Here is a 14,282-nt window from a genome sequence, read left to right on the forward strand (position 1 = left end):
TCATAAGGACGCAAAAGGTGGCTTTTGGTGTCTGGATCGTACGTTGAACACACTGTCAAAGTGGCGGGATTTGACAGCTTCGGACTGAGAAGGAGCTGGATAGTCTGGGGACAGCAGCAGAGTGATCAGGCTGTTGCTGGCTGGGTTTTGTCTTTTAGTATCCTTTGGGCTCTGCGCAGGCACCTCACCTTACCAATATTACCAATGCTCTATGGATGGGTACCACTGATGTTCTGGCCTACCTCTATTCATTCACTGTAGAGCCCTTCTGCTCCATGATGTGTGCAAACCACGCCAATCTGTAGTATCTGTATACTGTATATAAAGCATGGGCCAAAGGTTAGGTTAGCTTAGCACTAAGTCTAGAAACAGGGAGACTAAATGCTTACTAAATTGCGTATATATCTCATTTGTTTCACTCAGGCTCCAGTCTTTACGCTGAGCTAAGTTACCTGTTCCCTGACACTTACTTTATACATGGCAAACTATTCCTTTAAATAATCAAAATTTAATGCTGTGAGGCACTAAGATCCTTTTAGTGAACTTTTTATGAAATATAGTCATGACGTGAAAGTTGAGATTATATCTCAGAACGGTATCTACTGCGGTCCTCAAGTGTCAAAATGTTAGAAGCATGTCATCACAAATTTTTATTTTTTAAAAACCCTTGTATGCTGGACTGAACTAGGATTTTCTTCTGATGATGAAGATCCTTCATGTTTCAACAATGAAAGACCAAGACCAGTATCATTGCTTGTGGGGACATTTGGTCAGACACATGCAGCCAGGTCGGGAGTCTGAGGAGCTGAGGTTGAACCAAAGTGCAATGGGGTGTTTACAGTGTGCAAGAACGGGGGACAATGGCTGGCACACTCACTGAGGACTGGAAAGTTGGGGCCTGTACCTGCTTGCGTCCAACCCCTCCCAGTAGGGTTCAACGCTGGGAATGAGGCTAAGTGGACTCCTGTAGAGGCGAGGAGATCAGACAGTAAGAGGTGGGGAGAATATGGAGGTTAGCAGGAAGCTTGCCAGAGTGTGTGAGATGTAAGTTTGAAACTGCAACAGAAAATGAGAGAATTTATATTATTCAGTTGGTTGGAGAGGACAGAAAGGGGAGGAGGCATTAATAAGTCAGAGAGAGTAAGATCTGGGAGAGAGATGTATCAGAGAAAATGCTTGAAAAGCTACAATGGATCAACATGAAGGACATAGAGGGAAGGGAGAGGACAGAAATATGAGTAAAGATGTGACTGCCGCACTTTGAGACAAATTTCATTTGTTGGTACACGGCCAAAATCCTATCTTATCCTATTTTTTTTTCCCATACGAATCCCATCGTCAGATCCAGAGCACTAGAGATTCTTCTACGTGCATGTCAATGGTGTTGTGGTTCTTTCAAAAGACATGAGAAGGTAGAAGATGAGCAAGGATGGAGAAATCAAAGAAATGTTTATTTTATGAAATGAGCCATCCTCCCCAGCCATTTTGTAAGATATAACTTATTGATGAGCAGGCTCTGCAGCATCTTGTAGCCTTGGAGTTGTAAAATATTAGCCTATGCATGTCATTATACAAACATTACTCTGAAAAACACCCACACAAGTACAGTAAACCTGTATTTGGAGAGAAGTAGAGATCTCAAACATCGGACTCAGGGCCCATCAAGGCATTGGTTGACTGATCAGGATCGGCTATATTTAGCTTATAGAGTGATCCAATGCTTTGCTTTTTGTAAGCCATCCATCACAGAGGTGTTTTTAATTTAATACATAACAACGCAAAGCAAACGGTTCATCAACTCTCCTCGACTCAGCTGTCTCTGTCTCTCTGAGCTACAGTGTGTGTGTGTGTGTGTGTGTGTGTGTGTGTGTAAGAGCAGCAGCTAAACCCCGACTGCCAGAAAACATCACACACTATAAACAAAAACACAATATGGGACTGTTTATTGACATTATGTACCGCACTTATGAGCACCAGTTTCATTCTAGCTCCGATCAAGAGTTTTGCTTTCTGCCTTCAACTATAGCACACGGTGTTTCTGTGCCCTGCTGGGGAGAGAGGAGGAGAGGAGCACGGTGCAGAGCTTACTACAATCACACTCTACGGCAAATGCGACAAAAACCCTGCAAGGAAAAAGCCAACATGGTTTATTTATGAATGAAGCGCAATCTGCCAAAAAGTTGAGGAAGATAAAAATAAACACTGTTATTGAGGTAACTCAGGCTGCACTGAAGCAACAAACACTGGAGAGTTGAGGCTGAAAATACTGTAGGTTTTCTACTTGTCAACCAATGCCACAAAAAAGACAAAAATCAACGTGTTACTCCCAATCTCTCACTCTGTCTGTGGCACTCAGACCACTGATTCCCACTGATGACATACATTATGGATACTTTGAAAAAAAAAGTAAATAAATAACAAATATGAACAGACGTCACAAAAACATAAGTAAACTGTGCATTTGTTGGGGATTTTTTTCAGCCAGGTGTTAATGTGTTTTTTGTGATCATCAGCAGTTGATAAAACTTTGTGAAGATGTCATTTCCAAACAGCATCCGGTATGCAGTAAATTAAAAAAGGAGAGTGCCATCCTTAAAAGACTCAACTGGGGCTTGTTCCTCAGAACAGAACTGACTTTTCTCATGGCATGACATTTTTGACTTGTCTAATACAGCTGCAATACTAGCATGGCTTACTAGAGTGTTTAGAGAGTTTACTGCATGTTTTCAATGACTGATCACTGATGACAGCTGTTCTCCTCCTGCTCAGACATGTTAAGATATCTGTTCGAAGAAAGGTCTCTTAAGGGACCTAAGGCGTCCTATATGATGGTGGATCAGATTGATTTCAGGGTGACACAAGAGCACAGGAATAAAGAGACATGAAATAATGTGATGCCGCTTTTGTTATCTGTAGTTCTGCTGTCCTTAAACTCAGCATTATCCAGTACCATTCAACACATACAGTACTGTACTGCTGGATTCACAAAGCCACAAGAAGTCCTCATCCTCCTGTTTCACAAAGCTGTCTAGTTCTAGGATTAGTGTGAGCTAGCAACAACTCTCACACTATTAGGATCCATTCTTTCCTTGTGTGAATGCTGGCACATGTCACATGTCATGTCACAATATTGCGCTGCTTAGAGTGCATGTCAACACACCTTGCCAAGTTGAAGATTAATGCATTGTAGTGCACTTGGGCTTCAAGATTTTTCAAACAATTCTTTACATTTTTTGTGGATTTCCAGCAATGCTTTGAAATGAGGTGTTTGTTATCTTGTTTTTCCAGTGAGCAGGTGTCATATATTGTAAAATGGAAACATAGCTCTCATGGCTGTGAGATCCTTTTTAGACTTGGGTGAGTAAATTTGACTGGAATAAACCAGCACTTTCAATACAATCATCCATTGTTAAATACATTCATTACTTTGTCTGATCCTTGCAACCACAACTCAAACTGTTTCTGTGTACTGCAATGTTGTGATTGTACTATTGTTAGATCACAAACACACACCCTCTACTCACACACCTCTACAATGGTAATAATGTGAAGTTGTCATTTAAATAGCAACGGGATAAGTTACTACACAAGATCTGGTCATTATACATTTTGTTATGTCAAGTGAATTTCACCTTTAGGAACTGTTTGGCGCTTTTTAGATGTTTTTGTTTTATCTGTGAATTTCCAGCTCAGCTCCTACAATATGTCTAAAATACACTGTGGAAACTAAATAGTTACATTCAGACTGTTCAGTGCAAAAAAATGCTCCATTGAAACCCATTCAAACTGCAATTTTTGATCCCACAGCCATCAAAGCACAAAAACATTTGCTGTATTATTTCTGGGTGTCATTCTGGGCTTTTGTCTTGAAATTTGTGATTTCTGCTATTTAAAGGGTTCAAATTCTGAAAATTAATACATATTTAATATATATGATTAGGACTGTTGTTGGTTAAAAAAATAACTCACTGAAAGTAGAAAATAATGTTAATGCGTAATTTTTTTTAAAGCTTGATTTTGAAAGCGCATTTTGTGTGCAGGGAGATTTAAGTGTGTGCAATATTAAAGCCAGCCCTAGGGGTTAACTGAATACTAAATAATTAAATAATGTGAATAATTTTACTGTTTCGATTGCATTTTTACTTACCATGTTTAAAATGTCCTGTATACATCTCACTTTGCAGAAATAAAGTATCAGTCTTTGCTAAATACTTTTTTTATTTGGATGACATAAAACTGTCATCCAAATAATGACATAATGACTAATCTGCTGATTAGTGAGCCAAATAAATCCTAACTGCTGTGTTTGATGATTGTTGTATGTTACTTTGCAGTGCAGTAGTGAAACAGTGTTGTGTGTCACATGGGGATTACTTACGGAGTTTCCATGCTTTTTCTGCAGTGGGTTATGGAGAGAGGGGGGTCTGGAAAATGGGAGAGAGAAATACAAGACCATTAGTGCCATTTAACATCAGTTTATACCTATACATGTTTTAAATGTGTTTGAATGATAATTACTGCAGAGCTGTCTGTCTTTCGTTTCAGAACAACTCAAATAAAGCAGTTTATGATAAGTTAAAATAGAGGCAGTTAGAGGCAGTGTAATGCATACAAGGTCAACAGAAGGAGGCAAATTGACTGTTTTTACATTCAGCGATAAACTTCATTTTCAAGCAAGCCCCAGTGTCCCTGAAGCTCATATTCATGGTGTGGAAAATATTTGTTATGTTTGGTATCCATGATAAGCAGCACTGATCCAAGACATGTACATGAAAGTTTATTAAAAACGTTATTTCCTAAAGATGAAATTAGTGCTGCTGCTGAGCCTCAAGCACGGTTTGAAAGAGAGTAAGAGCTTAACAGTCAAATGGAAAATAGAAAAAAGTCTAAAATATAACCACTGACTATTGCCATGTCTGCTTTATAAAGTGTCTTTGAGCCAATTTTAGCTTACATTCTAATTCAAACAATGATCCTGATAATTCCTGTTTGAAAATGCAGCTAAAGCTGAGAGTATATGAGGAGTCAGATAAAGCAGCATGAGACTGCACTTCAAGCATGTGAATCAAGTACAACTTAGGTATAATGTGTAGTAAATGCATCACAGTTAAGTTTTACATGATATATGTATAATAAATAATAATAAACATATACATAAATGTATTCTGTAGAACAGTGAAATTCAACTTACAGCCCATTTTCTGACTCACAATAAAAATAAAGTGATTCACACTGAGAACCGTTTTTGTACTTTCTGTATACATAAGGCAAGACAAGTGCATAAAACAGCGTCAAAACAGATGTTTATCAGAAAAAGTGCCAGAGGTCCTAACTAAGCCCTTAATGTCTCAAATTCCTAGAAACATCCTAAAATCCTAGAATTGTCCCCAAATGCCCTAGAAATGTCCTAAAATCATAGAAATGTGTTCCTAGAAATGTCTGAAAGTCCTAGAAACACGCTAAATTTCTAGAAACATTCTAAAATCTTAGAAACATTCTAAACATAATTAAATCCTAGAAATGTCCTAAAATCCTAGAAATGTGCTCAAACCTCAGAAACATTCTTAAATCTTAGAGACATCCTAAAGTCATTGAAACATGCTAAAATCCTAGGAATGTCCTTGATTCCTAGAAACATGTATGGAGCTGCTGCGACTGGCTCCTGGCCTCCTGTCATTTTGCTAAAGTGGCCCCCCAGCAAAGCATGTTGTGTATTCCTGCTGTGGAGCGCGGACCATACATCTCTTTGTATTATTTGTGATATATTTAAAGGCCTTTTTTAAAGGGACTGTGAAGATAGCTGTACATGAGCAGGACTTTTCCCTCACCTCGTTTCCTCTTCAGCTTCCTCCTGCGCTGCTTGTTGACGAAGCAGGCGGCCATGGTGCTGAACAGCACAGCTGCTGCCAGGAAACAGATAGTGGCCACAATGCCAGCCACCACAGGCCGTGCCAGTCCACGCTCCTCCACCAGCTCTGGAGGAGGGAAGAAGTCTGTGGTGTGAGGAGGAAAAAGTCAGCGATTGAAAGCTGGGTCGAAGTCACAGTGTAGCAGCAATGCAAGAAAGATAAAAATAAAAAAAGAGAGATATGATAGACAGCTTGCAGTTGGACATGTGTCAGCACAGACGTGGAAGAGCCAGAGGTGGAGGAGGTGACACATTAATTGAGTAATTGAGTCACATTTGGTAAAGGTAGCAAACAGAATACAGTAACAAATGTAAAACGTTGCTTGGCTCACTAGACTTCTGATGTGGCACTTCTCAACATTAATGCTAATGTCAACTTTCATTTTTTGGCTCTGAAATAGCGGGTGATATTTACTATGAGATTACCACGCAGACGTATAGCCACTGAAAAAGAGCACACTGTCCTCTGCCAGAATACTGCAGTCTGATAAGGCAGCTATTTAACTATATGAGAACCTGAATCTGGGTGTTCTGATAATTTTAGGGTGTATACAGATAAGCTCCTTTGTCTTTTTGCCAGCCACCCTGGCAATAAAAGAAACACCTCATGCAATAATTTGTAGGTTCCTGCAAAGGAGCCTTTGAAGGCCCTGTGAAGGGAAATGTCCTGCCTATGAGATTCATATATGCAGCAGCTGACCTTTACTTCTGCATGTGTCTTCAGAACGGGCATCTCTACAGGGTATATGCTGTGATGACTTGGCAGAATGTAAACTTGTTTCCCAGATTATCAACTTTCAGAAGTTACAGTGTAGAAAGCTATAGAGCCAAATGATGTTTCACTCACAACGTACAAGTAAACCCTGCTGAAAGACATATTTCACTGCTGGAAAGATGGTCTTTTCATAAAACTACGCTGTCTCTGCAGTAGAAAGATGCAAATACTTTTGAAATTAGTTCTACATGACCATAGAAAAAAGAGAAATGGGACTGTGGCACAAGCATTCACTCAAGAGGTAGAAAACCTACAACTACCAGTATGCACTGCAGGTTTTAAACTGAGGTTTAATGCTGTGTTCATGTGGTGTCAGAAGGTCGGAGCTTCTGAGTTGGGAAGTTCTTCCAACTTTGTTGTGCCTATATGCTTTGAGGTCGTAATGTCGGAACAACATGGTAGTTAAAAAGAAGATGGGTTGCGTTTTAATGCTAAGAGTGTGTTGAGAACAGTTTGAAGCTTTATGTAAGTGATTTTGGCCCCGAGACCGGTAAAACATAACTAAAAATAGCTTTACCTGACTTAACCAAAGTTCATGTTAAAAAAAGGTTTGTAATTAATCTAAGTCACTCTACACGGAAGACAGCTAACATTAATACCATATTACACTTAATGAGATTAAAAATGTATATTTAATATGTGAATTAATAAAAAACTTTTATACCATTGACCAAACATTTACTTCTGCCCTCCTTGTTTGCATTTATGATGTCAAGTCAGCAACTTGTGTTATAAAAGACAATTAGGAGTGTAAAGGTAAATAATCTCCTAGTTGTTTTTCCAACATGAGGGGTCATTCATGTGAATTTTCTCCAGTGGGGAAGTCTTCACTCTGATTATTTTGACATCACATGAATGCAGCATAACTTGAGTTCAGAGTATAGACTGTATACAGAGAAGGGTGGCATGACAGCTCCACCAAAGTGTAAATTTTCCATCTGGATCACCCCCTGGTGTCTGTCTGCAGTATAGGCCATAAGGCCCACCCCTCCGTGTTAGTGAATGGACATAGGCCAAACTTAAAACTCAAAGTACACACCAAATAAATTCTTCCCAAAGATGGTTTCTGTCACTGAAGGCAGTTCTCATTACCCTGATGTTTGTTCAAGTGATCCTTTTTATGATAAGTTCAGTTTTAATGAGTTATTAAAACGTGTGTTTGATGGGAACTCCCCTTGCAAGATGGCAATGCCTATATCATGGATATTTGAACCTTACTTGAGCATTGTGGGGGTAAGATGTTGTCCATCTTTATATACAGTTTATGGTTCAGATGTTAACTGACGTTAACAAGCCATAGTCTGCCTAACAATCCATAAAAAAAAAATCTTACTATATTGCAGGGGTGGGGAACCTTTTTCCTATTAAGGGCCATTTAATTTTTTTTTAAGTCCTCGAGGACCATTCTAAATTTATGAACACATATGATGCAATGATTATAGATTTTGTTAGTGTGAAAAACCACAGTTATTACAGTTTCACGATTATTACAAGTAAATTACACTCCTTCATAAACTCTCAAGGCACTCCTTAACAAACTCCATCTGCATTAGGTTTCAGCTTCTTAGCTATTAATTCACTCACCACAAACTTGCCCTCCTAACATTGTCTCTGTCAGTCTGTGGTCTTGTGAAAGCTGATTGTTGGGCACCCCAACATAGTTGTATTTTTTCCCCCACTTTTTTGTTTGTTTGTTTTTCCCCTAGCTTTTGAAATATTTGGAGCATTTCTTACCAGTTTGCTTCTGCCCGTTTCCCTTTTTTTTTTCTAACTGCACCAATTCCTTCAGGGTTCAAAGGTTTAAATACATATAAAAGGTGTCTGAAAGCAGCACGAGAAAAGTGATGTTGCTCCAGGTTTCAAAGGGTTAAAAAACAACCAAATACACTCAATTTCACAGATGTTTGGCTCCATTCATCAACATCACCCATCCACCCGTCTAACACAAACCATATACATGCATACATAAACACACACACACACACACACACACACACACACACACACACACACACATACACACATGTGCACTCATATGCAGATCACATTGTTTATATATTCACATACTGTATGTACACATACATACATACCCCCATACAATAGCTGACTCTTATTTATTTATTTTATCATTTGTTTTTTTGTTAAGTATTTCTTTTTATTTTTCACCATATTTTCTCGCCCCTTTTTCCTTCACTGATTCCCCCTACAACACCAATTAAATTAATCAAATTAATTAAAGTGACACTAACTTTAAAATGTTAATATCTGAATCTCTATGACTATCATGTTATGCTTGTTTGTTTTGCTGTGTTTGTGGTGTATGTACTTAAGTATTTATGGCAGTATCTGTACTTAAGTTGAATTTTATATTTCTGTCAACTTTAATTTCTACTTCACTACATTTCCTAAATAAATGTATACTTTTTCACAGATTTTGTTCTTAAAATCCTTTAAGTTGTAAAAAAAAAAAAAAATTTTCCAAGTGTAATGTATGCTTAATTTTTAAGGTGGGGTACGTAACGGTAACGGATAAGGTTCCAATATTTAATATCATTAAATTAATTTTGATACTTAAGTACAGCAAATATCAGATACTTTTACTCAAGTAATACTCTAATAGGTGACTTTCACCTCTACCAAAGTCATTTGCTGGTGAGTAATCTGTACTTTTACTCAAGTGTGGCTTTCAGGTCCTTCATCCACCTCTGCTGGCTCTGCAGGTCAGAATGCCGGAGTATATTCCGCACTTTATACTAGATTGTAGTGCGGCATGTCTTCCTATTTTCTGAAGCACATCAACATCAACCATCAACATGACTGACTGCACTCTTCAGCTTGTGACACTCAGAGATGCATCAAAGCTGGAGTTAATACGACCGGAGCAGTTGTGCATTAACAATATCATCACTATAATGAAAATGCAGCCAATGCACTAGAGAGGATAATGTGCTGATCAGCTCCTTTGGTTCTTTAACCCTTTACAAGTGTCCTCAGTATATAATGCTGGAGTTGTTTCTGTGGCCTTCATGCTAATGCATCATACAATAAGGACCGGGGGGTAATGTGTCAACCTTTGTTATGAACTTATTAGAGTGCTTTCTGTGCTGCAGTAAAGCATGATGCAGCAAAATGCAGAGTGTTGTCCCCTCAGCACTGTTGGTACTTGAAATAACTATTGATCAGCCACTGCTATCTTTGGGAGGACAGAGTGTACCCACATCATGTCTAAAACATGTTGCTGATTGACATTACGTTCAGAAACAGCAGTCATATGAACACCACATCATCAGACATGAGCCTCTGATCACCACACTGCACAGCTCTCCATTATCAACAGGGGGCAGCAGAGTACTTCCACAGATCCTGAATCTCTATAAATGTTCCCAACAGCCGTTTTTACCAAATGATGTGCACCCATTGACCTCTGTAGGGGAGTGACATCACATTTTAAGGGGTTTCATTTTAGATTTGAAATAGACTTTGAGTGCTACAACCAAAGACAAGACAGCCTTTAATGACTCCTCTTTTTAGCACAAAGCAACGCGATGCAATCCATTGGAGACAGGCAGAGCGATGATGTCATACTTTTCAGGATGCTACAAAGGAGTGTGCATGTGAAGAGAGCTTAAATTTAATAGTGCTGAGTGGGCAAAATGTAAAGTTGGAGTTGCTGCGTGTGCAATACATCTCCAGCCCTGAACTGTTGAGATCGCCTGAGGTGAGAGAGGCAGGTTCCTGCCACAGGTTGTTGGGTTGAATCCCAGCATCGACAAGAGAAGCTGCTCGGAATTCAAGGCGGTGAACGAAGCTTTTCTCTCAGCCTCTCATTCATTTCACATGCACACATACTGTTTATGGTCACATTTTGCAAAGGATGACCACAGGTGAAATTATCATGCATTGTGTGATGCAATGGCTCACCTGTGCTGGACACTCCCACGACATTACTAGGCTCGCTGATCATTTCATCCATGACGGCCATGACACGGAACTCGTACCAAGCCTCCTACAGTAAGAACAGAGAGATTTACAGTCAGAAGTTCAACTCAAATAATTCAAACAGGCTGTAGGATTCACTTTGTCCCCAGAGAACAGCCTGCTGAGCATACAAGGCTTGGGAAATGAATAGTGCAACTTGGCCATTGACAGTTACCATTTAGTGTCAAAACAACCCAAAAATGATCATCAGTCCTAAAATGAAAAAAAGTAACTGAGAAGTCAGGTACTGAAAACTAAAATTTGCATGATTCTGATGTTTTAATTGAAGAAGTATTTCACCAATATAAAGAGGGTCCTCACATAAAATTTGGCTGTCTCTGCAGTAGAAAGACACAGATAAAGTTAGTGCTACATGACCAGAGAAAGCAGAGAAAAGGATGCTTTTGCTCAAAAAGTACAAAACCTACAACTACCAGAATGCAATGCAACACACTAGACCAAAAATGCCTCTATCAGAGGGTGACATCATGCAAACTCCTTACGTTTGACACAATGGCAGTTGGCTGGTAACAAACAATCTTGTATTACAGTAAGCTAAAACATGCTTCTGAAAACATTTGAGGTGAGAAATAAACAACGCAGTGACAGAATCTTGGTTTATATTTGATCAGAGCTGAATAGTTTTACTGCTTGATTAGATTTTGGTCAGAATTTGAAAGAGAGAGGGGTGGGTCTGTCACTTGGTCCGCTTCTTTTCTCTGAAACAATGACGTTTTGCATCAGCTGGTGGAGTCTCTGGGTGGGGTAGTGGATTAGATGAAGGGAACACAGTTCATTGACACATGCTACCCACATTGGTTTAAATTCATCAAAGTATCTCTTGAAAGGGCCCCTAGCCACACTCCTGATTTCATAGTCCATATGTGTACATGATGTTAAAAAAGTCGAATCATTCTGTCAGTCTGAATAAAACTGAACTGTAGCGATACCTGTTAACATGTTAGTGCGACTAAAACCTTACAAAGTCCAATTCCGTGAAGTCGGACTAACGCACCTAGAGATGCATTTGGGGGTCAATTCGCTCTTTCGTGCCTAAACCAGACCTGAACAGGCCCAAGTGTTTTGCGCATGCTCCATAGTCCCTGCGCCAGGCTTTGCCCTGGAAGTCAAACAGCATAAATTCATAAAGAAAGCCAAGAAATACAAAAGAAGAGAAGAAAAAAAAAAGACAAAGGTAAAAAGTAAAGTCTAGAGTACGTACAAAATGTACAGCAACGAGAAGAGTTATGCATGTTTTTACCATTCAACATAAAACCCATTCAATTGTTTGGTTTGTAACATAATAGGACAACAGGAAGAAGGTCCCATTGCAATGAGCTGAAAGGGGGCATATCTCCACCCAGGGCCGGCTTTACCCAATTTGGAGCCCTAGGCGCCCTAACCCTAACCCGCACCTCCGCACCCAATAACGAGACATCACGTGCTCACACATAATTTAGGAACATGTCACTGTTTATTTATTTGTAATGTTAATATATATATTTTTTTCTAGACAGAAAACACTAAGCGAGGGCGCCAGTGGGCATAGAAAAATTATTATTTTATTATTATTTTCCCTCGAGGGAAAGGTAGCTCCATTTCACTGTGCATGGAAACACACTGAATGATGTCATCAGTCTTGGATTTGAACCCTTCATTCTCACTTCCCCAGCCCCCTGCATTAACAGTCACAGTCTCATCCACCAGATGCCCTCAGATTTCCCCACCTATCCCAGTCACCTGACTCTCTCAATCACCTGCCACCTGTGACCTGTTCCTGACCCGCCCCTCTGACCTGCACTGCTTGGATTAGTTGACTGCTCAGACTGCCGTCATGTTGCCAACCTGTAAGCCTGTTCCTGGCTTGCCTTGAGTACATTTCCTTTTATTCTACTTACTTGTCAGGCTGTATTTGTCTGCGTTTTAGTCTTCCTCACTTTGTTGAAGGAATTCACTAATTGTGTCAGAAGGGGTCTAACGAGCTGCATGATGGGAAAGTAAGATCCAGCATTTCCAGAGATTGACCAAGCAGCAACCTTCAAGACTGAAAAATGAAGCCAAAGCCAAAGTGCCAAAAAATGCACTTCCTCTAATGTGAAAATGGAGCCAATCCCCAAAGACCCCCATTGTTAAAATGACTTTACAGCAGACATAAACATGTTCACAGCCTGGTAGAAAAACAAATTGGTCTGTATAACTAATTTAAACACTGTTGACAATTACACTGGGTGTGAATTTTTATAAGAAGAGGTTTAAATCACCAGATTTGTTTGTTTTGGGCAGGAGGTGACCTTTGTGGATAATTCAGCTTCCAGTGAAAATCTCCTAAACACCTTGATCTTGGTGTTCCTACATTAGCACATGTTGGACAAGCTGCCCACAGAAAGAAACCAAAGTGCATCAGAAATATGTTGATTTTTAAGCTTTTTTGTTCTTTGATCAGTTTAAATCACTGGGTCTGTTTGTTTTGGAGAGGAAGAAACCTTTGTAGATAATTTGGCTAACATTGAAAACCTCCTGAATAATGACAACTGAAGGAATTCTAGTTGGTAGAAATTTAATTCTCCACAACACGCCACTAAAACCCCCGAAGTTTTACACACTTCACCTCTAGGGGAAAGTACGGCCTTGACTAACCGGCTATGTACAAAGCGCTGCTGCAGTCTAAGTCAGATCCGCCCCTTGTTGCTTCACAGCTCCAACCCCTCGTCCAAATATGATCACCTCTGATTTCAAAATACCAAGATGGTGATGGCCAAACTGCCAAGTTCGAGGCTTCAAAAAAGCAGCCCACAAACCAATGGGTGACTCCGTGTTGACTTCATCCATAAACATAAGTTTTTATTAACAGAAATTTGAAATAGATACTCAAAAATTGACACCAAATTAAGAAAAGTTTCAATGATATAACTGACTGATGTAAAATAGGCAGCAGAATGATGTAACCCAAACGAAATGGAAGCTTTTTGTGGTGTGTCAAATTGTTTTAACCCTTTGAAACCTGGATCAACATCAGTTTTCTTGAGTTTTCTTGAAAAAGGCAATGAGTCACTTGGCATGAAATTTCCCACGTATTGCAAGACATTAGTAGATTAAGAAAAATATGAAGAAAAAAACGCTAGGGAAAAAGTCCAATTAACATAATTACATATTCAAAATTATTTTACAGAACTGAACTGAATTTTAAATTTCAGGTCAGTTCCTTGTTTTTGCTGTTTGATGATTTTACTTTCCAATTTTGTTTTCTGTTTGGTTGTTATTTTTGTTGGTGTGGGGTTTTTATTTTGCCAATTTTTAAGTAATTTTCTTGTACTTTTTTTGGTGTGCTAATTTCTTGTTAATTTTGGGTAATTTGCTCCTCGCCTTCTTTCCATGACTTTGAAAGAAATCAAGCTAATTTGCCTTGGTTTCAAAGGGTTACAGTCAATATGAAACAATCATATCAACAGGTTGTGTGGGGATGAGATAATATGTATAAGGAGGATCAAGTTATACTATTTAAAAAAAACATGAGGAGAATGAATGAGAGCGATGCACTGATGACGTGACTCTTACTATTGATGATTAATGTGTCTTAAAATGGATAAATGATGTATGACTAGGTCAGGGTGAAGAGCCTTT

At 39.1% G+C, this 14,282-nt stretch overlaps 1 protein-coding gene across 1 annotated transcript in view; it reads right to left on the reverse strand.

Annotated features, from left to right (window-relative positions):
- Positions 1–14,282, reverse strand: part of LOC121952593 (protein turtle homolog B-like) — a 184,112-nt gene that overhangs the window by 20,046 nt on the left and 149,784 nt on the right. Inside the window, exons 15-18 of the mRNA XM_042499364.1 lie at positions 10,605–10,689; positions 5,829–5,993; positions 4,379–4,424; positions 878–964 (exon numbers count right to left, since the gene is read on the reverse strand). Of these exons, the coding sequence (XP_042355298.1) occupies positions 878–964; positions 4,379–4,424; positions 5,829–5,993; positions 10,605–10,689 (383 nt within the window). The remainder of the gene's footprint in view (positions 1–877; positions 965–4,378; positions 4,425–5,828; positions 5,994–10,604; positions 10,690–14,282) is intronic.

The sequence above is a fragment of the Plectropomus leopardus genome, chromosome 13, assembly GCF_008729295.1.
Source record: "Plectropomus leopardus isolate mb chromosome 13, YSFRI_Pleo_2.0, whole genome shotgun sequence".
Taxonomy (NCBI): Eukaryota; Metazoa; Chordata; class Actinopteri; order Perciformes; family Serranidae; genus Plectropomus; species Plectropomus leopardus.